Here is a 26,086-nt window from a genome sequence, read left to right as displayed (position 1 = left end):
TTACTGAAATGCCAGCGGAAGAATCCCTTGTCCGTGACTCCACCTGTGTGGAAGGGCCAGTGTGCCTATCTGAACATTCACCAGCCAGGTCTAGCCAAACAATGGGATCTAAAATAGCACTGTGTTAGCTATGGGAAGTGTTTGGGTTTTTGACAAGAATATGGCAGTGTCTTGGAGCAGGTGCCTCTTGTAAGTTTTTATATTTCAGTGCAAGCTTCTTTCTAGAAGGGTTAAACTGCTTCTAAGCAGTTGTGAGCTCAGTGGTGGGGGTGGGTGGCCTGTGCTGCTTATTGCTGCAGAGAGGTTGTCTGTGCTGTGAGGTGGTTTCCATGCAGAGTGGGGGTGAAGATAGAGTTTGAAATTCTGTGCCTGGGTGTCAATGTTAAGAAGAACAAACCAACCTTTATTTACTCTCTTGAGTCACCTACAGAGGTGCCTGATATGTAGCTGCTGCTTTTGTCAAATAGGTAACAGGTCATTGCTGGTGAACAGTACTTTCCCTTGCCAGGGAAAGAACTTGGGCGCTATGCTGAGTTTGCCCCGTTTCTGTATGGTGGCTGTGTCATGCCAGATGGCAGATGTGCTGCTAGGGAATCACAGAATCATAGAATAAGCTGAGTTGGAAGGGACCTTCAAGGATCACTGAGTCCAGCTTCTGGCCCTGCACAGGACCATCCCCAAGAGTCACACCATGTGCCTGAGAGCATTGTCCAAACACTTACTGAGCTCTGTCAGGCTGGTTCTGTGCCCACTGCCCTGGGGAGCCTGTTCCAGTGCCCGAACACCCTCTGGGTGAAGAACCTTTTTCCAATATTCAACCTAAACCTTACCTGACACAATTTTAGGCCTGGCTGGAGATGCTGTGCCTGATGCACCCCAGGACATGGTTGGCCTTCTTGACTGCCAAGACACTGCTGATTCATAGCCAACTTTCAGTTAAGCAGGACCCTCAGGTCCCTTTCCACAGTGCTGCTTTCCAACCTCTCATTCCCCAGTCTGTACATCCAGGGCTGCCCCATCCCAGCGCAGAGTCCAGCACTTTCCCTGGTTGAATTCCATATGAACTTGACCAGCAGGTCTGGCAGCAATGTCTCTTGTCTAAGGTTGCACCAAACAGAAATAAGGTTAAAAGGGTTAACCAGCTGTCGAGAGTTGCAGCCATCTTCTTGGGCAAAGCCTCTCCCCTGTGATGAGTGTTGATTGACAGGAGCAGAGTATGTGTCAAACCTGGGATGATCTAGAGTATATGGGTTACAGACATTTGGGTAACAAGGTACTTTTCTCTGAAGAGACTGAGAGAGACCCCAGGACACTGCAGCAGTATGCAATTAGGAAACCACCTTGCAGGGTGTTTTGAAGAAGGATGTGGCTTTTGCTGCCCATCTGGACTTTTGCCACAACTTTGCTCATCCTAATGAACCGTTAGCTGATGAACCGTATGCAACCAACCAGGTGCAGGCCTTTGCGTAGGAGCTTTGAGCTGCCGTAAAAGAGTGCTGTCAGTGCATCTTTGAAACCTTGCTGGTCTTCAAGGTACAATTAATAATTTTGTGTGTGCTTGAGCTAAAGCAAGCTGCTAATATTTTCTGGGTGCAGATATCTGGCAGGCAGATGAGAAAAAATGGGAGCTCATTCATTCTGCTTCATTGTAGCTGCTGTGGTTCACTGGAATTTATATGCTGCTGAAGTTTTCCTGAGACTTGCTTTGATTTTTATTTTTATTACTTTTTCCTCTATGTATGGTACTCAGTCTGTAGTACCACGGCTTGTAAAGCTTTTTATTGAGCCAAAGCTGTGTTGGCAGCACCATGCTGTTTCCAAAGACAAAGGGACTGATGGTCAGTAGTTAGAGGGCCTGTGGCTGCCAGTTTTAGGCATCTGAGATGTCACAGCTGTACTATGTTTCTAGAGCAAATGGGAGGAGGGGGGATGAAGAGGCAAAATTTCAGGCGTTTCTCAGACATTTTGGGCATCCTGCTCTCATGCTGCCACAGAATTGCTGAGGTTGGAGAGGACCTCTGAAGGTTACCTGGGCCAGCACCCCTACTAATTTAGGCTTACTGTATGTAGGTGGTTTTTCGTGGTAGCATTAGGAGGTTAACCACCTTTGTGTTTTGTGAGTAGCTGTGGGGACTACAGGTTTCCTACCTACAGTTTCAGAACTGACAGGATGCTTTACAGACCTTTCCTTATGTTATGTCCTTGTTCAGGCATGTGTTGAGGGGAGGGTAACCCAGCAATTTTGCACTGATGATTGTATTGTATGCTTTCAGTGAACGCAGTTGTGTGATCTCATTTTTCTGTTGTTTGGACACAGGTGACATCTTAATTAAGGACAGGATGCTGAGGACAATGTTGATCACAGATTGCAGTTATGGAGAAAAGATGTTGAAGTATGAGGTTGGCCATCAGGGTGGTCTGTTACAAAGCTGGCTGCACCATTCTTGCTAAGTATGAAATGATTGCCTTTGCAGTATGTAACAGGGGGGTAACAAAGAGGGAAAGGAGAAAGAAGAGTGAAGCCAGGCAGAAAAAGTGAACAGGCATAGTGGCTGATAACTTTGCAAAATGCAGTCTATCTGCTTTGTTCTCTCCATGTGCAAGTGCAGGTGTTGCAGACAGCTCTGAGGAAGCACAATAGCAACAGAAGAAGCTGCTATGTCACATCCTTCCGAGCTGGAGCTTAGTACTGGGCATAACAATTCATTTCAGGAGAGTATCACAGGATACCACCATTTAGGGTAAAGATACTCCCTTTGTAATATTGCATGACAGCAATAGGCCTGTATAACAGCTTCAGTGTAGACTGAGCATCTAGGAGGTCAAGTCATCGCTGAGGTCACCAGGGTTGTGGCTCTCACCAAAACCTGACAACCTTGCAATGCTAAAATGAGGTGCCCTGAGCCCTGTTGAAGGAGGTGCCACTTTCCAGAAGGCTTAGAGCTTCATCAGGAGGCAAATTGTATATAATATTTTCATTAATTATCTTGGCATAAGAGAGTGGGCATGTGCTAATAAATTCTGCTGAGGACACTCTGTGGGAGGCACTGTCAAATAGAGGACTGGAAATGAGGGAAGAACTGGAATGTATTAAAGGTTGAAGTAGTAAAAATGGGATGAAGTCCTTAGTTTTGTTCACGAAGCTGAGTGATTCTGTTGTTAGCATCCTGCTCATCATCTTGTCTGTGGAGGAGAAAGTCCTGGCTTTCACAGTTAATGGCAGAATGGCTGTAAGTGTGAAAATGATAAATTTTGTCTTGTCTGAGAAGACATTTCTAATGAACACAGGCAAGTGTTGTATTGATTTTCATCCACGTGTGGTTAGAAGTCCTGGTTAAACTTTCCTGGAATAACAAACATAATTCTGATTGTATTCAAGTTGAAATGCAACAAAAGCAAATACAGACAAAGTGCTCCAAGGGTGAAGGATGCAGAAGCAGTAGAACAATGCATACTGAAAAGGTTGCCAAGAAAAGCCAGAGGAACAATGGCTTTTTAATGTCTTTCTTTAAAAGCCAGTGGTGGTACAAAAACAAGTGGTCACCTATTAATAACAATAAAAGGGCAGCTTGGAATTGGAAGAAAAGTTACCTGTCTATGATGAGAGGCCCAGCTGACTGAACTGTTCTCAATGCATGCATGATATCTTCCCATAGTGTGATATCACTGGAAAGTCTTTAGCTAGCCCTCTGAGGGCTTCAAAAAATCAACATTTGGGTAGAGGTAGCCACATGATTTTTTTTTGTTTGTTTGTTGTTTTGTTGTTTTTTTTTTAATTAACACATTAGCCAGAATTCTTGGTGGGGTTTTTTTGAGATTCCATATTGCAGTATAAAGGTGGAACTGTATATAGATTCTGAAAAAAAAAAAAAATTGAAAAGCCTCTTTAAAGTATCTCCGAGATAGAGTATGGTGAGAAAAGGGCCTGTTGAAGAACAACAAATCTTAAATTTGCTTCAATATATTGAAAATTTAGGAGTACAAGTCTATTCTTGTGAAGTCTTCCAGTTGTAGATGCTGGTGGAGTTGGTGCTTCTGCCTGACTTACAGGGTTTCACTGGAGATGGAGCAAAATTAAGAAGAAAAACAGGAATCCAAGAGCTATTGATTTAATTTAGTAGGATTTGCTTTTCAAAACTGGTGGTATACTTAGGGAGTTGAACGTTTATTGTACAGAAAACTATAGTTTAAGGCACTGGAGGTATATTAAAAGACTAGGTCAGTTGCATTATTTTTGTTTACTCTTGTCTCTGTTGGCAGTACATACCCAGCGAAGGAACAGTAGTGCCTTGTCAGCGGAAAATGAGAGGAGCCTACGTATCGTGTATATCACGGATATTTGGCTCCTGCAACATGACTGAGTGGGCCAGGTAACTGAAGTGGGCAAATTGAGCACATGGGTAGTAGTGCTGGCAGCCAAACCTATCCCATCACTTAAGAATATTGAGCATGCTGGGAAGAGGAGGCTGGGCTTGCAGGGGGGAATAGGAGACCCTGTTGGGAATGTCCATCTGTTCTTCATGCTGATGAGGTTACGTGCCTATGATTTCTTGGCTAGAGAAACTTGACTTAATAAATAAATCTTAAAAAAGCTTCTGTGACTAATAACAACAATTTGTGCCAGAAGAGGATGCTATCAATTTGGGAGTTAAAAAAAAGGAAAATGAGATGTCTTCACTGTGGATCATTCAGCATCCAAGTGAAATTATTTTTTTCCCTATTAAGATATTTTAACACTTTAGTATCATAATCAAACTAATAATTGCATGTTTTGAGTATGCTAGTGCACATGTTCTTACAGCTGCTGTTCTCATGTGGGAAAAGCAGTGCTATTAACCCAGCCTCCCGCTGGGGTTATAAACCTTGCTATTAAGTGTTGGGAGAATGAATTGCAAGGAGCTTATTTGAAGGAGATACAGATTCATTTCTGCGAGTGAATTGTGCTCTTGTTTTACTGTATCACCATGAGTCAGAAAGATGCAAAGTTGTCAAAGGTGGAAAGGTAGTCAGCTTTCTACAACCCATGAAGTAAATTACAGTTCTGGTACATAATTTGTTAAGTCAGTTCAGTAAGGAAAAAATTTAGGACAAATTCCAGTACAAGATTGCTTGCTGTTAAGTAACAGTGATTATGAGTAATTAAGAGTAGTAAGAAGATGGGTACTGGTATTTTTGAAGTATTTTTATTCATTTTATGAGGTTTTCAAAATTGTACTTTTCTAGGCTCTGTCTTGTCTCCTCTTTTGATTGTCAGTATCCTAAAGTCACAGGCACTTTCTTTACATTAACAGTATGGAAGAAGAAATGTTTTCTTTGGTACTTAGATATTTTTTTTTTTTTTTTTTTGTCCTTTACAGTAGTCTGCCTAGTCCTCTGTTAGGAGTCATTACACAACATACTGACTTTTTTTGAATCTTCTAGCTTTTGTTTTGGAAAGCCAGCATAGTCTACCAAGTCCTCTTTATGAATCCAAGCAGAAGTTATTACATGAGGATGTGGGTTAAGTCTTGGAAGTGAAAAAGATATTACTGAAATTCCTTTACACTTCTAGGGATATATAATTAGGAAATATCATCAAGTGAGGAATAGGTCTTTTTATTTATAGCTCTTTGTTTTTTTCTGTAATGTAGGAGTTTAGGTTAGTATATAATAATTTGTGTTATGTTTTGGCTTGATCCTGATAATGGAGAAATGTAAGTAACTGTTGCATCTGGTGAGTCAATAATTTTCTTTCCTGAGGAAATACATGAGGAGTACTCTAGAAGAATAAACTCTGCTGCAGCACACCATACAGTTATTGTACTTCTACGTAAGTGCAATGAAATGAACGCCTCCAGTAACATGTTGGAGGCATTTAATTATCAGAACCATTTGTTATTATTATTTGATTTGCTGTTAAGGAGAGTAACGAGGAAAAAAAGCCAAAACTCTCCTGGGAAACCAAATGCTTTTTAGATGTGTTTTGTGGTTGTTTCATGCTAGTTAACTCCAGGATTTGTTTTCAAAGCCCTTTTAATAGAAATGCTAATGGGTTTCTTCTCCATCTTAGAGTGTGCAATAAGAGATTTTTTTGTGGGAGTGCAACATGAGCTGCACAAAGCAAGATACCTTTCAGTAACACTGTCCAGATTTCCACAGAGCTGGTGTTACTGGGATAATATTTCATAAGACTGGGGGGAATGATTCCTCTCTAGTCATTCCTTATAGGCTTGTTTGGGGCTTGTCAGTTTGCTGGCAGTCTGCTCTGAACCATTTGCATAAACTTGTGTGTGTTCTCTAATAGTGAGTGTATGGGTAGGCAAAACCAAAATATCCCCACCACCACCCACTCGAGATAGGTTCCTCCCTCAGTGTGCACTTCTCACCTGTGAGTGAAAGCTCCCACCTGGAAAACTTTTTCTTCCTATCTGCAGTTGCAGTGATCTACTGCAGGGAAACCGGGAGTCATTGGCCAAACAGGTTAGCATGGACACCTGCCCTGGTTTGATTGCAGAGTTTGGAGCTTCAGGTGGGCTAATTTACCTTGTTTTTTGTGAGATTCTCTATTCCTGCTGGCCAGCTGCTGTTAATCTCTAATATGGCTTTGATCCATTCATGGATTAGAGCATCTGAGAGGCACTGACAGGACAAAGGAGATTGGAGCAGGAGGAGCTTGTTACCTCCTGTGAACTCTCTAGTTGTACAGTCTCTTGGTCTGTCTTCAGTTTGTGACAGCTCATCTTGGTAAGTACTTAATCCTGTGTGGTTTATTCCACTGATGATGTTAAATCTTTACTTTAGGAAAGCAGAATTTTACTATATGGGTCTTTCATTTTCTTTATTTCAAATCTATAAGATGATGTTTCTTCAGTATCTCAGGTCCTTCTGGGGGTTTTAGTCGTACCCACTGTAATTGTTACTAGTCTAGAATAATGCTGTTCTAAAGTTACTGGGCTATTCAGTAGATTGTATTTTGAGCTGTGGACTTCAGCTTTCTGACCAAAAGTTGACTCTAGGCTTGATGTAAGTGGATTTTTTTTCTCTTCCTTTTGCTGTCACCCTGCCAAAGGTAAACCCTTGAGATAAACAGCTGAGGTGAAGGAAAATGATCTAATGACACTTGTTGGTAATTAGCTGTAAAAATAGGTACTACTTGGGATGTTTCCCTTAATTCTTGTTCATGCCAAGGCATCTTGTAAACAGATTTTGTTTAGATTTAGTAATTTCTGGTTTACATTGTTTATTTTCAACTGGGAATGCTGTAAATCCTTTTCTAATGATGTGTCTATCTGATGCATTCCCATGCAGTATTAACATCAGGCATGCCCTCTCTAAACCTAATACAGCAGAAACTGCTTCCCCTGGAGGTGCAGAGAAGCAGAATTAGGTTTGAATGGGAAAATCAAATAAAGCTGAATTGAGAGGAAAAAGAATTTGCATGAGTTTCTGAAGTGAGGGCTGAGTGTATTGTATTATAGGCTGTACCCCTGCTCAATTCAGTGGCTAGTGTAAATGGGGCTCCTCAGTGTAGCACAGAACCTTTCCCTGCATTATACTGCCCATCACAATCCTTAAAAATGAATTTGAAGTGCAGCCAGCAGATAGTGCCTTACTATATTGTAGAGTAGCCGCCTAATGCTTGACAGCCATTTTGCATTGTGAGTGCTATGCATTGATTAACAGCACAAAGTCTTTCTGAAAAAGCACTTTCATTTCTTTAAACAAGAAAAAAGCAGATGTAGATGGTTATGGAAAGGAATACCACCTGCTTTAGGCCATTAGACATTTTTCAGCAGTACCTGAGTCTACTGGCCATTCATTCTGGTTCTTGCTCAGCCTGGCAGCACAAGGCAGGATGACTTGGCTCCACATCAATCATTGCAGTGCCACCATGAATATGTCAGCTTAAGTCCAGTGCAAGAGGGGATGCTGCCTTCATGAGGAGGTCTTGGTGCTGACTTACACAGATGCTTGATTCATACCAAATCAGAGTCTGAGCTGATGCAGCTTTCCTTGATAGATAAAGTATAAAAATTACAGGATTTAGCAGAGTGTAAAGGCTTGGAGAGAGTATTAAACTTCAATGCTGTTTTGCAGCCTCACAGGCGTTTTTTCTGTGTTGGGAACCTGCTATTTTTCATCTTTTTTTTCCTGATGGTTTTCACTAAAAACAGCAATATACTTCCCTTTTTGTTTTGTTTTCTGTTGAAATAAGTATCTGTCTAATAATACAGCAGCAATGAGGGAGAATTTTTGTCTGGGATGCAGAATCTATATATGACTCATGTACATGGGAAGCATTAGACTGACAATTACAGAGGACCCATTTTCTGGAAAAAATGCCTTGAACTAAGCATGAAACTTGATTCTGACTTTGAATATACACTGGTTTTGTTTACTTGTTCCTTTCAGAATGGCAGATTTCTTCTGGCTTACATTATTTAAAAAATAAAATACAGTGGCAGATTATTAGATGACAACTGTTGTCTTAAAATTCTATTCAGGAATGTTGTTTTTTTTTATCATCTGTACTTCATTTATTCTTGATCTTTCAGTTAAGTGTGAACTCACTCTAGCATTGAGACGGGGAATCAATTCTGTGTGTTGCAGGTTTTGTTGCAGTCCCAGTGTCAGGACAAGCAAGGGCCTAGAAAACTGTGTTCCCTTCCTTCTTTCCTGCTGTAGCTCTGCTGTCTTTGTCCTGCCATATTGAAAAATAGGGTGAAATGAAGCACAAGGGGAAGAGCAAAGCTAAAGTAGGAAATCACAGTTCTAAAGGATATATTCAGAACAGTTATAACACTGTGCCTATACTTAATTTCTAAAGTTTATAGGTGTATTTGCATGATAATATTTTTTTGCTTAATGTTGCTCTTTATGTAATTTGTTGTGAAGTCTTCATTTGTTACACCGTGCCCCTCACTGTCTCCATCCCTAAACAGTCACGCCAACTAAGGACAGCTAAACTGTGATTAAATCAATATATTTTCTCTCTTTTTGTATTTAGGCACTCTTTTTATCCTGTAATGATTACCTAACCAGGTAGCAGAAACAAATGTTTTTACTTGTGGTATTTAGTATGTATATTAAGTACACCAGGATACACATGGTCTTTGAAGAAGAATACAACCTTTTTTATTTCCTCCTGAATGCAGAAAACTACATTCTTTTTTGTAGAATGATCACATTGTTTATGAAGGGAGTTTGAAGATCAGGAAAGTGGCCTTGCAGCTTAGAAATTGTTCCTCTTACACCCTGTGCTCTCCTCATCTCTTGACACTCCATTTCTCTGATTTGAGGAATGTATCACTAGGTGAATTAGTGTATTTTAAAACCAATGTACACTCTTAATATTAAATAGCTTTCTGGTCTTACAGATGCTAAGAAAATAACTTCATGCTGGTAAGCAGCTAAAAAACTGCATCAGCCAATAAAGAGTATTGCAGTACTGTAGATAAGAATTATAAAAACTAAAGTGAAGGTACAAGGAATAGAAATGGCCTTTTAAGTTAGCAAATAAACTCTTTTGCTCTTACCATTTACAACAGAGAAATATCTCCTGATTGCCCAGTACCAAAGTAACAAAAGAGGCAGGCACTGATTCTTCTATTCAATTTTGGATTTGACAGAAAAGCCAGGTTTTGCAGCCTGCCACTTGCTTGCATTGTCGCTAATTGGGTTTTAAATGTTGCACTGTTTCCTGCTGTAATGATGATTTATATCTTTCTAGTTAATGAGCTTAGATAATTACAGCGTCCATCTTCAAGGGCTGCCTTGAAAACCACAGCAGTGCTTCAGTCCACTGAAAAATTATCTTAAATGATGGTTCCTTACCCTTTTACTTAAAAAGGAGCTTCATAGAATACTGTTCTTGTAGGTTGCAAATAAAAACCTCTGTTAAAGACAGAACCTCAATATAGAAAAACATTTTGGATAGTCAGGTGTGAAATAATCCCATAAATCATTATGATGAATGATCTACAGAAAGATGACACGGTTAGTCCAGTTCTTAACGATGCTGTCTTTTAATGCCTTTACATGGGTGTGAGACTTTCGGCATTTTACAAGATCATCCTCTGTGCCCAAAAGGACAGTATCATTAAAGCAAAGCAAGAAAGACAGTGATATTTACTAACTTTGAGTACCAAACCCACAAAGAAAACAACAGTAAGTGTTTATTTAGATGTTTTGTTCTTTTTTGCAAGCGTTTGTGGAGGTGTTTTTTTTCTGAGACAGTAGTCTGTAAATGAGATCTATGTGACAGGGAGTACAGGGAGTATTGAGAATCTTTGCTCCAGTGCAAATCACATCTGATCCTTGTTGTTATCCAGGCTGATAGTTTGCTAAGAATGTGAGGTTTAAATAGCATTAAATAGATTTTTTGTGTTGTTGTTTTTTATTGGGTTTTTTGTTTGTTTTGTTGGTTTGGGATTTTTTAGCAGAGGTATGAATACCTGTAGTAGAGCTTTGTTGTAATAATTTTAAAAGGAAAAAAAGGAGAAAACTGCTTCCTGGACTTGCAAGATTTGTGCCTGGTGCAGAAGGCTTACTAGGCTGATGTGGCTTTGTTCTTTCAGTTCCCTTATTGCTGCTCTTTGTTTCTAAGAGCAGATCAATGAGAGTGGCTCAAAAATAGTCCTGAGTCCTTTCCTACTGAAGCTTAGGACTGCAAATGGTTCCTTACTCAGGTTGGAAGGGACAGCTCAGATACTTCCAAAATTGTTGGAGGATCTTCTAGACCCTGCCCTTGTAGCTGCATGCTTGGCCATCTCTTCCTCGATGGAAGAGGTGACTGTTGTCCACTGTTGATGGAAGTAATGTTGTCCATGGCAAGTTTCTAATCCTCAATCCTCTACAAGATACTGTCAAAACATTTCCAGAGTTTCAGGTTTTTCCTGTTTGATCCAGTTTCAGTGAGCCTTTAATCAAAGCTGAAAAAGTATTCAAGATTAGCAAAATATTACTTTTTTCATGTATTTAATTCTTAAAATAGTCTTTTAGACTTTCATAGTTTTTAAACAAAGGATTAACTTATAAATGTCTGTTTTTTGTTGGAAAACCTGAAGTATTTCCTAGCTGTATGTGCATTCTTTTGAGGTAAGAGAATTAGTTGTTGGTGTGGTTTTAATTTATTTTTTTTATTTTAGAATTGTCTGTTGTCTGAGACAGCATGAAAAAGAAGAAAAATGGGTTGAAAGCCTGTTCTTTTCTACGTGCGTTATTTCATAGCACATTCATCAGCTCTGCTTCCTGTGATGCATAGATACCCCTGCTTTGCTTGGTCACCAAAAAGAGACACAGACAATTATCTTTTTTTGTGGGTGATGATCTTCTAAAACCTGATTGCCTTACTTGTGTGTTTTCTGAAGATAAGGTCCTGTCTGCACTGACTCATATGTTTTTGTCACAATGATGTGTCTTCCTTTTTTTATAAGAAGCTTCTGTTGATTTTGTTGCTTTTTTTTCCTTTCGGTCACATGCTTTTCAGCTTTCTAGCAGTCTATTTATAGTAGACAGACTGTTGAAGGTCTTTAGTGAAATTTCTTTACCAAGTTCAGTAGTAAATATTTCAATTTGAAATATAGATACACAAGACTATTGTATGAAATTTTCAATGAATATATAGGTTATAAAACTTCTGGAGTACATGAAAACTTTTGGATGCAATAAATACAGGTTTATGATCCAGTAAGTGGGTTTTTTTATTACTTGGCCAGTTACAAGAGGTTAAAAAAGAGACTGCCAAGCAATTTCTGCAGTTTCACTGAAGCACAGGCAAGCTCTAACAAACATATGAATACATTAGAATTTTATTATTTTTATGTGCCTGAAAGGTTTCGGCCTTTAGGTCACTTCAAATAACCAGGTTATTGCAGTCCAAAAGAGAAGCAAGCAGTCTGGAAAGTCCATGAAGTGCAAATAGCATTTTTTTTATTTTTATTTTTTTCTTAGTACACATTTTTCACTTGACAGTATCAAATCCACAAAAGAACTGTTTCCCTAAAATTGCTGGACTGTTGAGAGCTAAATTTGATTGATCAAACCATTACAAGGGAGAAGCAGCAGCAGATACCTGTACTTCATAAAGGAATGTATAAAGAGGGAAAAGGGTTTGGTTTCATTAAGTCAAGGCAGCATGCTCTTGTGAATAAAGCCCCATGCCTGTTTGCAAGCTAGGAATAGAATAGCTACAGATATGCAGTAAAAATAATATTAATGCTATCAGTTTAGAAGATACCAGGTTCACTATTCTTCTTCTGTAAAAAAGACAGTTAGTTACTCATTACAGAAAACAAAGGGAATTAGACATTAATTAAAAAAAATGAATGAATAGGAAATCTGGGTGGATCTGCTCCTTGTAGCGAAGATCTGTTGGAGTTATGATTTCTTTCAAGGCGCTGGAGTCCAGACTTTCTGACAATATGTGGATATATAAGCAGCAGTGTAAAATTCAAACATCCCTAAGTATCAATGGATCCATACAGCCTTATAAATGCAGGGTAGAAGCAGATTGCTTAAAAACACAGTGGCATCTTGTCTGTCGGCTGTTTTCCACACCAGTGATAGCAATTTTGTTGCAAAAGAATGAGTAACGCTGCTGAGTTTACCGCATTTGCCTTGGCTGTGTGGGAAAGTTGACTCTCTTCATTTGGCGTTTGGGTTTTGAGGGTTTTTTTGGGTAATAGTAACTTTTGTTTTAGGGAATGTTCAATTCAGCTTTCCCATGATGTTTTGGTTGATGATTTCATTGTTCTAGTGAAGTACTCTGGTCTGAGAGACTCCTGGAGCTGCCTTGATAAGGGTCCGTGGTTTTGAGCACTTCCTTGGGTTTGAATCTGCTTTGTTAAACAGAAACGCATACAGCAGAGGTCAGTTTGTCACCAGCCCTCATGGGATGGAACCTCATAGCCTGTAAGAGGTGGTGAAAAGTGGCATTTATCTCTGAAATTTAGTGGTTATGAGGAGTCACGAACACCACACGGATTAATAATACACTAGATGAAGAATTCCAAGTAAAAAAGATATTCTTTCTGTGAGCATTTCCAGCTGATGGCTTTTGTCAAATCATTTTTCACCAGGAATGTTTTCATGGTCCTTGTTTCTTACAGTTGTGAGCTGAATTTCAAGCTGCAGGAACTGCCTGCTAAAGAGAGATGAGGAAGATAGATGCAATTTTTTTAATACCATGAAAAGGATTTTTTCTTTTTTTTCAGGACACAAGTAAACTAATCTGTGGCTGGTTTGGGGATTTGTATTCTAGTATATTATAGTTGGAAAGAACATTTTCTGTAATGATTTAAAATGATAATGTATTTGATCTTAGCCAAAAGCAGACAATGTTCTTTCTGAAAAGTGAGTCATTCTAGGCAGTAAGAGAGTTAAAGAGAAAAGTTCTTCTGAAATAAGGAATTAACTTCTTCAATCCCTGCATGAACATAGTGTTGTGTTTAAAAAAAAAAAAAAATCACCATTATGCAACTTGCATAAAATGGGAACAGAGAAATGCTCATCTCTTACTGCTCCATTCAAGTTTGTTGGTTTTTTCTGGGGTTGTTTTTTTTTTTTTCCCCTCTTTTCTGTGTGCTCTGGTGGGACTGTGTTACCTAGAATTTGTATTATCTGTTTGACTAGGGCTGATTCAAGCAGCAGAGTCTTTTATCCTGCAAGTGGAAAGTATAAGGTGTGGAGATCCTTGGTTAGAGATGCTGAATTCATATACATGAATTCACTTACCAAATGCCACTGAAATCTTGTTTGACTGATAGGCATCATGTGAAACACTTGCTTATCCCCCCTTGGAATATCTGGTCTGTAATCATTAAAAATATATTTACTAACTGTGTGTTAGAAGCCTGAAAGGATGTCGTATCTGAGGTTACTGGTAGACTACAGAACAGAAGAGTGCCATAAATGCCACTTCAGTGTAACAGATTTTTTTCTTCAGTTTTTTTCACCTGATACTCTCTTTGCAAGTTGGTGGCCTTTTCTTCTTACCTCTTCTTCTGAATAGCACTACTTTCTTACCTCCCAGAACAACTTACTGCATGTGATGTGGTTGGTGGCTGTCTGCTAAAATAATATTTCTTTCCTTTCACTCTCCTCTTCTGACTTTTTGGGTTTTTTTCCGTCTTCAGCCAGACATTAGGACGACAATTCTTAATATAGTGTGAGGGCCTGGTTAGCTTGCTTGAGGAGCATGGAGCAAGAGCTAGCCCAAATCTGCCTGCCTGCCACCCTAGTGCTGCCCTGAGTCCCTTCTAATTTGCTTGCACTCATTAGGTGCCTAATAACAAGGTTATACAAAGAAACATAATTAAGGCTATTCAGTTCATCAACATGACTTCTTTGTGTTTATTTTCATAATCATTGTTAAGTGATAGCAGTTTGTTTCTGGAACTAGGTATTCTTAAAGATGCCTTTTAACCTCAACCATTCTATGATTCATGTTGATTTAGGACCTGCATATATTTAACCATCTACTCAAGATCATGTTTATGTTTTCATCAAGGGGAAATCGGGATGGTCAACTACTCCTTGCAGTGGCTCTCCTAACTAATCCTGTGAGCTTTTACCAGGACAAAAAATTACTTTGGAGAGCTTTCTCTTGAAAGCACTTTCCTCAGAGGTTAAGCATTTTTCAGTAGAATTAGATTTGTGTAAGACTTTGGTTACGTAATTTAGATTCTGTAATTTCAAAAAGTCACTTTCTGTGTTTTAAACTAGAACTGGGGAAACTTGCACGTTGCTTGCTTTTCTTTACATTATACCCATATCCTATCACATGAACACCCATGCTACAGAAGGGCTGGATTACAGTAATGGCTCAAACCCAGTAAGACGAGTGCAAAAACTGAGATTAAAAGCTCAGTAGTCTTTGCTGCTGGTTCTTTTCATTCATGGCTCTGAATAAAGTCCAAATGCTGCACTTCACTGAATTTCGTTAAGTTGATTGTGCTGGCTCTTCCAACTCAGGATGCATGCATCTATGTTGATACTGATGGTTGCTAATTAAGAGCACAGGAATTTGAGAAATACTATTTTTGTTTTCCCTTCTGTTTCTGGGAAGTACAGAGTGCTACAGATACAAAGGTAACAAACAAATGCAGTTTTTTCTGGTGAGCAAATGTTTGTTTTCCACTGATAAGACAAATCATTGGGCTGAAGGAAGGAGGATGCTCTTTGTTATAGTGTTGCTTCTGATTCTTAATAAAACACTTAGTGGGGGTGGGATGAAGCATATAGTAGGGCTGTGATGGCACAGAATGTGGAAACCATGACAGAAAATGTTATCCCCAGGTAAATATGGAAAACCTGTATTACCAGCCAACATGAAGGTTTTATGGCTGGGTTTTTAGACATCAGGCATTCATATACCAAAGCTTGACATGCTGTTATGCTACCTGTAAAATCTTGTATATTGTTGTGTGCTTGGAAGGTGATTGGATTGCAGTCTGTAATACTGCTGTAAAATTCTGCAGTAAGACAAGCAAACAAGGATACTATCCATCATGCCCCTGTGAATAACTGAGGCTTTCTTTGGGCTTTGTGTAGCTGCCACTGTATCCATGTAATACTAGTGCCTGTGTTTTAACTTTACTGGGGTTGGGCTTAGTGCTGCTGAGAGAAATACTGATTGTAGAGAAACCTATTCCTAAGACTTGAATTAAATCATCAGCAAAAATAATTATCCTGCTCTTTGGACTTTGCTTTAAAAGTCCTTTTTGTATTTTGCCTTGTTTCACCTTCTCTAAATTTTATTTGGAGGATTGTGTTTAAAGCCAAGGCTGTGCCTGCTTCTTCTGCATGATCTTCCTTCCTCCTTGAAAGGGCTGTCTGCTTCTGGTGTATTGAATCAGATGCAGCAATATAAGGATGCATTGCACCCTCTCAGGCTGTCCCTGCCTTCCTGCTGACCAAACCTGTGACCTTATAAACTGTTAAAATTCCTTGGGCCTTTGTTTTTCACATCTGTAAAAGCTGAGGTTAAGAGAATTTTCCTATTGCTATAAATAACCTTGATCTCAGGAAATGAGCTGGAAATCCTGACCCAAACACCAATGAAGCACTTTCCTCACAAGTAATCCTATTGATGGGGTTATTTGTGGAATATGCATTGCTCCCTGATGCTAAGGGTACATTAACAGGAGATAATGACAGTATACTTGCTTTTACATTTGCTAAGGAGGATGCTCAGGGGCAGTGCTGACCTTGGGAGGGTGGCAGAGGAAGAGTTTCTTTGATGGGAATGAATGCTGATTTAGTCCTTTCACGTTTTGTTTCTCCCTCTGTGACCTAGTTCAGCACCTTTTGGTATATGTGATGAAAGCACCTACCTCTGTTGATCTTGGGAAAAAAGATCTGTAAAACGTTCACATCTTCTTTCTACTACCACTCCATTATGTGGCTTTGATCCGGAATTGAAAATTTTCATTTGGCACCTCACTGCTGTGATACCAACTTATTCTTCTGAAAAATTCAGCTGGGTTAGGAGCATGGAGAGAAGGGATTTTTCTCTGCCAGTGTAGGTTTTACAGCACTTGCTAGAGCCTGTTTCCTGTGACTTGTTTCTGGTATCTCCTGTATACACAAAGGTACTCCTCAGCTGCCTAAGCATATGTACCTGGTTTTTGTTTTGTTTTGAGACACTGCAAATAATATTGTGACATGGAAATAATATTGTAGGGCTATTTTTAAAATCTTTGTGCTGAAGATATTTTTCTAGGCTTGACATTTTGAAGGGCTTCTGCCACATGGGTTAGGGTTTGGGGCTTTTTTTGCTTCCTCCTTCACCAGAGAATATTAATGACTGTTGTCCTGAAGGTCTTTTCTGATGTGATGTTTTCCCTTCTCTACTCTTTTTCACTCTGCCTCTTCAAATCAAGTGTCATTAATTTGTTCTAGCCTTCAGGGGATGGTGGGAGAAAACTAACTCCTATTAGAAGGAGTGAGCGTGGGTGATCTTTACAGACACTAGAGCTGCAAGTGTTGGCAGAGCAGAACACAGTATAGTGTCCTCATGTGTTGCACAGAAAACAGATTTTCCCAAGATGCTCTTTGTCTTTTTTTTCCTCTATGCAAAGAAGGAAAGTTGTCAGTCAAATAACACTGGCAAATCTGGCCTTGATGCTTCATTTGTTGTTTCCTTTGCTGTACCTGTATGGCCAATGGTTTCTGGATTTATCTTTGGTTAACCAGGCCTCTTTATGAAAATACGTAATTGCAGTTTTCTGTTAATGCCAGTTCACTCTGGTAGTATAAACTCATCAATTTGCATGCAGTGACTGAAGGGAAAAGATAGATGAAAGCCTATTATAATCACGTTAGATAACCAGATATGAATATGAATGAGATCATGCTTCTTTTGGAAGTAGAGCTGTGTTGTTCAATAGACTTAGTATAACAAACATTTCTATTAAAGCCCATTATGTTGAGTCTTGTAGTTGTTTTCTTAGGACAAGTTACTTAGTGAGCTGTCTATGTGATTCTGACCTTAATTTCTGTAAGCAATGAAGTCTGCAAGTTCTTTAAACAGCTCACGAACAGGAACAGAACTACATGGCAATGGAACAATGTATGTAACTTAACCAAAAACTTTGTGTCTTGAGCTGCCCTTTAATGAGCAAATGTAAATAAAAATTTCTGGAGTTTCTTCTTTTATTTTGTACCTCTTCCTTGTTGTTCTCCAGAAAATAAGGAAGAAAAATGCCCTTTCTTTAGTGATTAAAAAAATAAATATATATGGACTAAAACTGTGATGTTCTGAACATTTCATATTGCTATGGCAATATATAATGTTCCTCAGATATGCACTTACACACAAACCTCATTCAAGCTGTAAGATTGTATAATCAAAGACATGTGACTCTTATACGTGACTTTGTTATTAAATTTTGAGGAAAATCAGAGCCTTCTGGTTAATAGTTGAATTCTCCAAAAACAGTGCAGTAGTTGTTCTCAAAGCACGTGAGAATTTCATGCATATAGCTCTTGTAGTTGTTTTCCCTCATATTCATGAGTCTCTGAGGAAGCCCAGTCTTTGATGACTCAGCTATGAAAGTTGGTCTAGTTGATTTTGCTTTGCCTTTGTGTATCCACTGTAAGTACTCCTTCCCACTTGGCTTCTTCACTTCGCCTTTTGTAACTTTTCATTCCTTCAAACCACTTGCCCAGAGAAATCTTTAGGACATACTTCTCATTGGACATGCAGCCTCCTTACTATGTTGTTTTGTAGATCTGTACAAATGACCAGCCACGAGTCTCCTCAGACACGTGCAGGTTTACATGGTACAATTGTTTCTTTGTCAGTAAGGCTTTGTAAGTACCAGGTGTCTTTGAAAAGCAGTAAGGCTATTGGAAGCCTGTGCTCACTGATGGAATAGTAAGCAGCTAAATGCTTCCAAAACATTGTACAAAGCAACCTCCTTTGGGATTTGCAGTCTACATTCTGCAGTGTAACTCAATAGGGTGTTTTCTTCCCTTAGGTATTTTAGTATTGTGTGCTGCTTTGCTCAAGCACAGTCTCTTGGAACTCAGTGCAAAACCAGTGAATATAAAGAACAAGTTGTCAAGAGGTGGATATTATTCCCTACACAGTGGTGTAAAAGATATATTTGCTTGATTGTTGCTAACTGTCATACATGTATGAGTTTGCAAATGTTGCTTCTGGAGCTGTTAGATATCTGGAGTGTTACATATCTGCTCCTAATACCTGATGGCATTTGAAGATGGGTATATAATCTTGCAATACATGGAATGAAAATACACTTGAAACAGTAACTATATTTTAGTATCAGCCTATAATGTTACACCATTTAAGTACGTACCTGATAAATGAGAAAATAAATGCAGCATGCAAACTGTTGCAGATAAAACATTTTTGAATTGACAGTATTTAATGTAGTATGGATATAAATTTTGTTCTTAATGCCCATTTGGAGTGGGAAACTATACAGAATATTCTTGGGACTGAGTTTGTACATAGTAGAGAGCATTTAGTTATCTGAAGAAAGGTATGTGAAGAGAATTCACAGACTTTTTATTTGTGCCAATAGACACAGCACTTTAAGTCACTGTTATACCCCTTTGTCATCTATCAATAAACTGGCAAATGAACTGCTCAGGTTTGAATTTCCTTCACTGCTAGTACCACAATGGCTACTGTTTCAGTATTTCTTGTTCCTTTGACATAAAGAAAAATCCTCACAGTGAAGCCAGCAGAAACGTAAGTTAATTTGTATTAGGATGACAAAAAACATTTCTCCTGTGTCTACCCATGACCAATTGCTATTTTTATAATAAAATGATATTTTATAGACAGTTAATTTGGAAAAAAATCTTCTTCTATGGGTTAAGGTTGTGTAGTGGATCAAAGTACCCATCATAACAAGTAGAAAAATCTGCTCAGAAACACGATTTCTCAGGAATTGCAAGGGCAGTCCTATGAACTTGAATCTTGTGAAGGGGCCAGTGTCTACCTTGAAAACTTCCTCAACAGAGATAAATTTCTAAGGAGTCCACAAACAACTAGTGTTTCTCAAACTTTGTGATTGTACCAACAGTTAATTTGTTGGCCATCAGGACATTAGTTTCAAATAACTTAAAAATTTCTTTACATTTGAAACATTTCTAGTGTGTTGTGCAGTTCTGGAGCTTGCTGCCCTGAGAGTTTAGGTTAGGATGTTGACAGGCTCAGATAGACAAATTCTTAAGCAACAAATTTGATGTCTGAACTGATCGGTGGAAATAGTGAATAGAAAAAATTTTATTGTCCAGCTGGCAATTTTAGAATACAAAGGAAGTTGAAAAGCACTGGGTAAATTAAGCAGTGCTGTCTTCTTAGGGGAGAAAAAAATTGCTGTCAGGTTACTTTTTTATTATAAATAAATGAGTGTACAAAGGCCATGACTTGATGGCACTTTCAGGAAATCACTTGATATTGGAAAATATGTGAATGCCTCCTCTGGATTTTTTTATTTTTTTAATATGAACACAGCTGCTTTAAATGCTAGTCCTGCACACATAGAAACCAAGCTTTACGTTCGCTGTGTTCATAGTTTAAATCCATAAATACATCAATCCTGGAGATCTTCATTAAAAATTGAATTTCCTGCTTTACTGTGCTTGGGATGTTTTTTTTTGTTATTATTTGATGAAAAAATGTTCATATCTCTTTGCATGTGTTGTTTAATAGTAAGAGCTCCAGTACCAAAAGAGGGCCTGTGCAGGTGTAACGAAACAGAATGTGTCTGGCAAAATTAACAGGAACAACAGATCCAGTGCTAATGCTTGTAAGAGAATAAACCTGAATATATAATAACTGGTGTGCTTTTAATTTTATTTTTTTTCCTGTAACAAGAAGGACAAAGGTAGTGGACTTAGCACTATGTGGAGTGGATATGGAACCTCTCCTGTGGGCTTTTGGTGGGACAGCAGTGCAGGTTCTTTCTTAGTGATGTGAAGCTGCAGCATGACGTGAAGACTGTGGCAGAGTTACTGGCTGGTGGATGTTTCTGTCTTTATGAATGGAAATATAATGCTGGATCTCTTTTGCCCCCACCTGATGAAAGATAAAGCATTGATTCTGCTGCCTGGGAAATCTTCCAGATCTGAGATTCATAGGAATTTAAAGTTGGAAAAGAAAGGTGGCAGAACTATAGCTTTAGAAGCAGTTGCAGTTCTTTTCAAACGATAAATGGAGCATAGTACTGTATGCATGCAAAATTTCCCCTTTAATTCATTTGTAAATCAGGCTATTCATGAGAATATGTTTATATGGGTTTTACAGTGTAAAGTCTGTAAGCCATTCCATCCTATTCCAGGCAAAATACTAATTCAATTAACTGTATGTGACACTGTAGTTTTCCAGTAGTAATTCTGGGATTTGACAGTAATAAATTAAACCATACTAATTCTTTATTTTGAGCATCTTCCTCCCTCTGATTTTACCTGCTGATTTTAAGCTTCTCTTTTGGAGCTACTTAATTTGACAAGGTTAATTTTGAGTGCTGGGCTTTTAGGGGGGTTTTGTTTTTCCTGCATACTTTTTGGCATCTATTGCTAAGTATAAAAGAAGTAGGCTGCTCTGTGCAAAGTGCCTAGAATATCCATCAAGTACCCATTTTCGAGACCAATTCAGACTTTTGCAACTTGTGGGATTGCAGAGCTTCGGACTTTTTATTTCTGTCCTGTTCACTGATTTGCGTACTGCTTTTCTGACTTCTGACAAATTCAGGGACAATGCAGCTCCTTTGCAGAAAGCTTTCTAACCTTTCTGGTTTCTCTGTAATGGGCCCAGTATATTTACCTGTTCAGACATGTCTGCATACCAAAAGGAAAAAAATAAAAAAAGTGTAGTCTCTTTGTGCTTTAAGTGAAAGTAAAAAAGTTAAATCCATTTTGAAATCTTTCAGTCTTGTTCAACTTCAGGTTTTTGCAGTTGGAGCAAATGGGGGCGGGCGATAATTGGTAGAGCTGTACAGTTATGTAACTAAAAGCTTTTCTGTTGCAAGTTAGGAGAGCAGATTGCCTGGCCATCAAATTGTGACACGTGTTTTTAATCTTCCCACAGTGTCCATGCAGAGGAGTACAGTCAAGAAGTATGTATTGGTTTGGTAGATTAATGCATTCAAAGAAAGATGTTACAAAATAATTTCTTTTGGGGTACAAACTTTTTTTTTTAGAAAAACAGTGGTGGTGTTATACCACTTAGGGATTTAAATAGTATTTATTTTGCATAATTAATGGAAGATATTATTCTTAGGTTGTCATTGTAATTGTTGATGGCTTTTAGCATGAAAGTTGTCATCTACAACTCACAGTGGGGAATCAACTAGTAAAAAGATTATACAGTGTATCACAGTGGTGATAAGATAAAATATGATATTTTATGGGGAAAATATCACATTACTATCACGGAAGGAATGGTCAGCTAGCCAGAAATCATGAATTGTGTCACAAATTTCACATAAATATTCATGAAAACAGTGACAGATATCAGTGGGCTTTTTCTGTACCCAGAGGGTGAGTGGTTGGTTTGGTTTGGATGGGGGTTCTTTCTGGCTTTTGTATTTAGTTTTTTTGATGGAATGACACTATATGGGTTTTATTGTTAGTGTATACATTCAGGGAAAAGGGGTACAAGTATAAAACTATAATGTGAACTGGACTGAGATGAAAGACAATAGCATATGAACATTTTGCACTGTAAGTTTGTTGGATTTGGTACTGCAGCTGTTGTGTATATAGTGCTTTTTTTGTAGAGTTGTGACTTCAGCTTCTTCATGGCATGTTGACAAATATGAAGTCTGCATATCTGTAGTGGGACAAAGCTTTACCTGAAAGAGAGCATCTGAATTGTACTTAAGGTGGGCTGTTGCTGCATGATAAGGCCTATCTGTGAAAATAAGATTTTTTTGTTGGGTTGGGTTTTGGGCCACTGAAGGGCCAGTTTAACCTGACCTCAGCACCAGTCAAGGCTTTTAACATCACCTTGGTTAATGATCATTGCCATAAAAACTCCAGGCTTGACCCTAAATTGGATGTGTGGGGGGCAAGTTCTCTTTTGAGTAGCAGAAACAAAGCAGGTTTTGACACTGCACTCTTAGGCATCCATGGGCTTCTCCAAAAGCATTGCCTGCTTTGCTGCAGATGCTTGCAGTCACCCACCAGGGAGCCTGCAGTTTCACAAGAGAGCAGAGCCAAATATTGTGCCCCAAGGCACAGACAGAGGCATCCCAGCCTAGCCCAGGATTCGTGTCACTTGTGCTTGGTCTGTCATGTTTATTTGGGCTGCTCCTTCTAGGGAAACAGCCTCTTAGATTGGCTTCATTGCAATGAAGGTGAACAAATCGTAATTATGGGAGGTTAAATAAAAGAGTAGAGGTTGAAGTGTGAAACACCAGTGTCCTCTAGTGTAAGGCATGGTTTGGGAAAGCAAGCAGGATGTTTCTCTGTTTGGAAAGCAGAAGTCAGAAATGTGTCAGTTTAATGAGACAGGTGTGCTTTGCATTTTATGGAAAGCCTGTTGCTGTTCCTCTGGGTTTAAGACGAGGAAGAATAGAGAAGTAATTTTAAAAGAAAGAGTAGCCTTTCTTGAACATGTTCTTTTTTTCATGGCAGCTTTGGTTTGTCTTATTACCGTTGCCAGTATTGTGTGCTCTAGTGGCAGTACCAGGAATGGACAGATATCTATAAAAATCATTATAGACCGGATTTACCTGATGACTCTCCTTTAGTTACTTGCTAGCCTTTTGCACACACATGTATGGATGTACATTATAGAAAACAGCTTCTGCTTAGCAGCTGCCAGTGCTCAGCTGCTGATTAACTAGTGGATGATGCACAGAATTGTCATAACACATCTTACAACGCAGTGACTTTGGATTGTGCGTACCTAAGATGATTTTTGCATGGTGAATCTAAATATTGCTCCTCTTCTGTTCTAGTTTGTGGAGACATCCATGGTCAGTTCTTTGACTTGATGAAACTGTTTGAAGTGGGAGGTTCTCCTGCCAACACGCGGTACCTCTTCCTGGGGGACTACGTGGACAGAGGGTACTTCAGCATTGAAGTAAGTTTCTAATTTCTGGGTTTGGGTGCAAAACTGCTTGCAGCGTATTACGTATATTTACCATCATATCTTAACTAGTTCAGGAATACGGAGGCTCTTCACAAATAGCATGTTAATGTTGCTGGTGGTGTTTTTATAAAGGTTCCTTGGAATCTAGCCAAATCCCGCTATATCTGTGCTGGAAAGCTGACACAGAATGGTGCTAACTAGTGGCCATCTAAAGGCAGAAGGCAGCCTGCAAAAGCTAAATAGCATGAATAGACGTGAGCTGTTAGAAAATAGACATAACAGAAAAACTTAACCTGTGACCCATAGTTTAGTTTGACTTTTAGGTTTATTTGATCTGAGTTTCCTGGATGTGAAATTTTAGGAGAATGGAAGGGCTAGATGAGAGGTAAATGGGACAAAAAGACAGCACACAGCATGCTGTGCTGGAGAAGATGAGTAAGTTCTGTTTAGATATGGCATGCAGGAGTGCATGATCTCTGGCTTTTGATGCAGCACTTGAATCCACAGAGAAGTGATGCATGAGCGCCCTGTTGGTGGTGCTGAGACCTGGTATAGTCTCTAGGTCAGGCCATAGAATGTGGAGGTTAAATGACATCTTCAGCTGGCTTGTGAAAGAAAGTGTCCTGTCCAACCTGCCAGCTTTGACTAGATAAGAATCAAATACCAAACCCAAATCCTCTGTTCCAGTGCTCGTAAAACAAACTGGATGTTTCCTTCTGTTCTGTGCTATTGTTTGATTTTACAAACTGACAAAATGAAGCGTGCAACTATTGAATAAAACGTGATGTGGATTTGTTTGTCCAGATTATAGCTGATCTAGTCATTGAACAGTCAATCAGAAACACTTGCTGAACGATCTACAGCTTGACTGTTTCTGTGAGAAGTTGAGACTCGAACTCCCTCTGAGTCAGGGCAGAATGCCCATTACCTGTTGGAAACAATATAGACGCTATGATACATGTCTGTGTGTCTGTAACTGGATTAGATGGCATCATGTGAGAACACATCTACTGCTGTTTCATTCTACATCGCACATCAAAGTACACTGTTGCCATATTGGTATACAAGTATATAAGGCCAAACAGCTGAGTTGTTTATGGTGTTTGGAAAACAGATCAGTATATTATCTTGCCAGTGTTATGTTTAAAGTGAGAAGTTTCTGAAAAATTAGATTCAGTAAAATTACTTTTGTTTTATTAGTTCAGTTTTAAAATTTCAAGTGTTAACAGAATCTTTTGGTACATTTTACAAATAGAAATATGTTATTCCAAGTACAGATGTGCTAAAAACATAAAAATTGCAAGGTTCTTTCACCCCCATGCTAAAAGTCAATATAGTCAGGATTTAGTCTCATACTGAAGTCAGAACTTTGATTGCGATTTTTTTTTAGCTTGAGTTCATGATTTTCTTGAGAACTGATCCACAGTGAGCTGTGAGCTAAATCACTGCTATGGATTCTCATGCTGGATTGCTTGGGGAAGATTGGGAAGGAGCAGGAAGAGCTTCACAGACTTAAACCATTGTGCAGCTCTGTCTTGAACTACCATTTTTGAGTTGTATTAACCTCATTCATATCTTCTGTAGTCTTTGATTGAGACAAGATGTGTTTGGAAGAGGAAGGTTTTGTCTTCACTTCTATATACACAGGCTTTTAATAAAAGAAATAGAACAAGTGGATTTGCTACAGCTTTCAAGTACTTCTCTGACAGTTTACCAAGATCTGTTTCAGGGCTATTACCAATTAAAGAAATAGCAAGACATAGAAAACAGTCTGTGTATAGGCAATAATCCCCTTAAAATTTCTTATTAGCAACCTGTGCATACATACTTAGCACATTCAATTCATTGAATTCAGTTTTTCCATTCAGGAACATGGCTTTTTCACTGGAAGTAGTATTGGCTTCCACCAGTGCCAAGGAAATATCTCAGCTGTCACTTCTATTACTTCTTTTGTATGTTAGGTTCTCAAATCACTACTTTTCTTTTTTTTTGGTCACATAACTGATTTTCCCCACCTGTCACCTTGATTAAAGAATGTCTTTGAAAGGGAAGGCAAGTTTCAGTTTCATAAGTGTGTTTAGATGTAGAGCTGTGCAGTCAGGCATGAACTCAGCACAATAAGTAGTGACAAGGAAAGGAAATTTGTGAAGAATGCAGCTTGGCATTTAGAGGGGGAGAATGTTTTTGGTGGAGAAGGGGACCTAAGTACATAGATCAAGCACCAGCTCTTGTCAGTACTTTATGCTGGGGAAGTCATGCTGATAAACAGCCCTAGCCTCAGTTCATATTTCTACCACGCCAATCACATACTGATCTTTCTTCCATCCATCTGCTGGCTCCCCTTTCTGCTATGGAGACAAGAGACTGTTGCAGTTCTGGGGTCTTTCCAAAAGAATTAAGTAGCTGGTCCAAGGTACTAATCATGAGTAATGCAAGCTTTAAAAAATATTCCCCTTGACTGCCGTGTGATCTCCAGTGTAAAAGTGACACCATTGAGCTTAGACCAAGCTGAGTTCTGATAGTGGGCGA

General features: G+C 38.9%; 1 protein-coding gene across 1 annotated transcript in view; it reads left to right on the top strand.

Annotated features, from left to right (window-relative positions):
- The window catches only part of PPP3CA (protein phosphatase 3 catalytic subunit alpha), a 173,134-nt gene that overhangs the window by 99,014 nt on the left and 48,034 nt on the right, over positions 1-26,086 (top strand). Inside the window, exon 3 of the mRNA XM_058838219.1 lies at positions 23,424-23,548. Coding sequence (XP_058694202.1) covers positions 23,424-23,548 — 125 coding nt within the window. The remainder of the gene's footprint in view (positions 1-23,423; positions 23,549-26,086) is intronic.

Source organism: Poecile atricapillus, chromosome 4, assembly GCF_030490865.1.
Source record: "Poecile atricapillus isolate bPoeAtr1 chromosome 4, bPoeAtr1.hap1, whole genome shotgun sequence".
Taxonomy (NCBI): domain Eukaryota; kingdom Metazoa; phylum Chordata; class Aves; order Passeriformes; family Paridae; genus Poecile; species Poecile atricapillus.
Note: the sequence above shows the minus strand (reverse complement) of the source record. Positions and strands in the feature narration are given on the sequence as shown.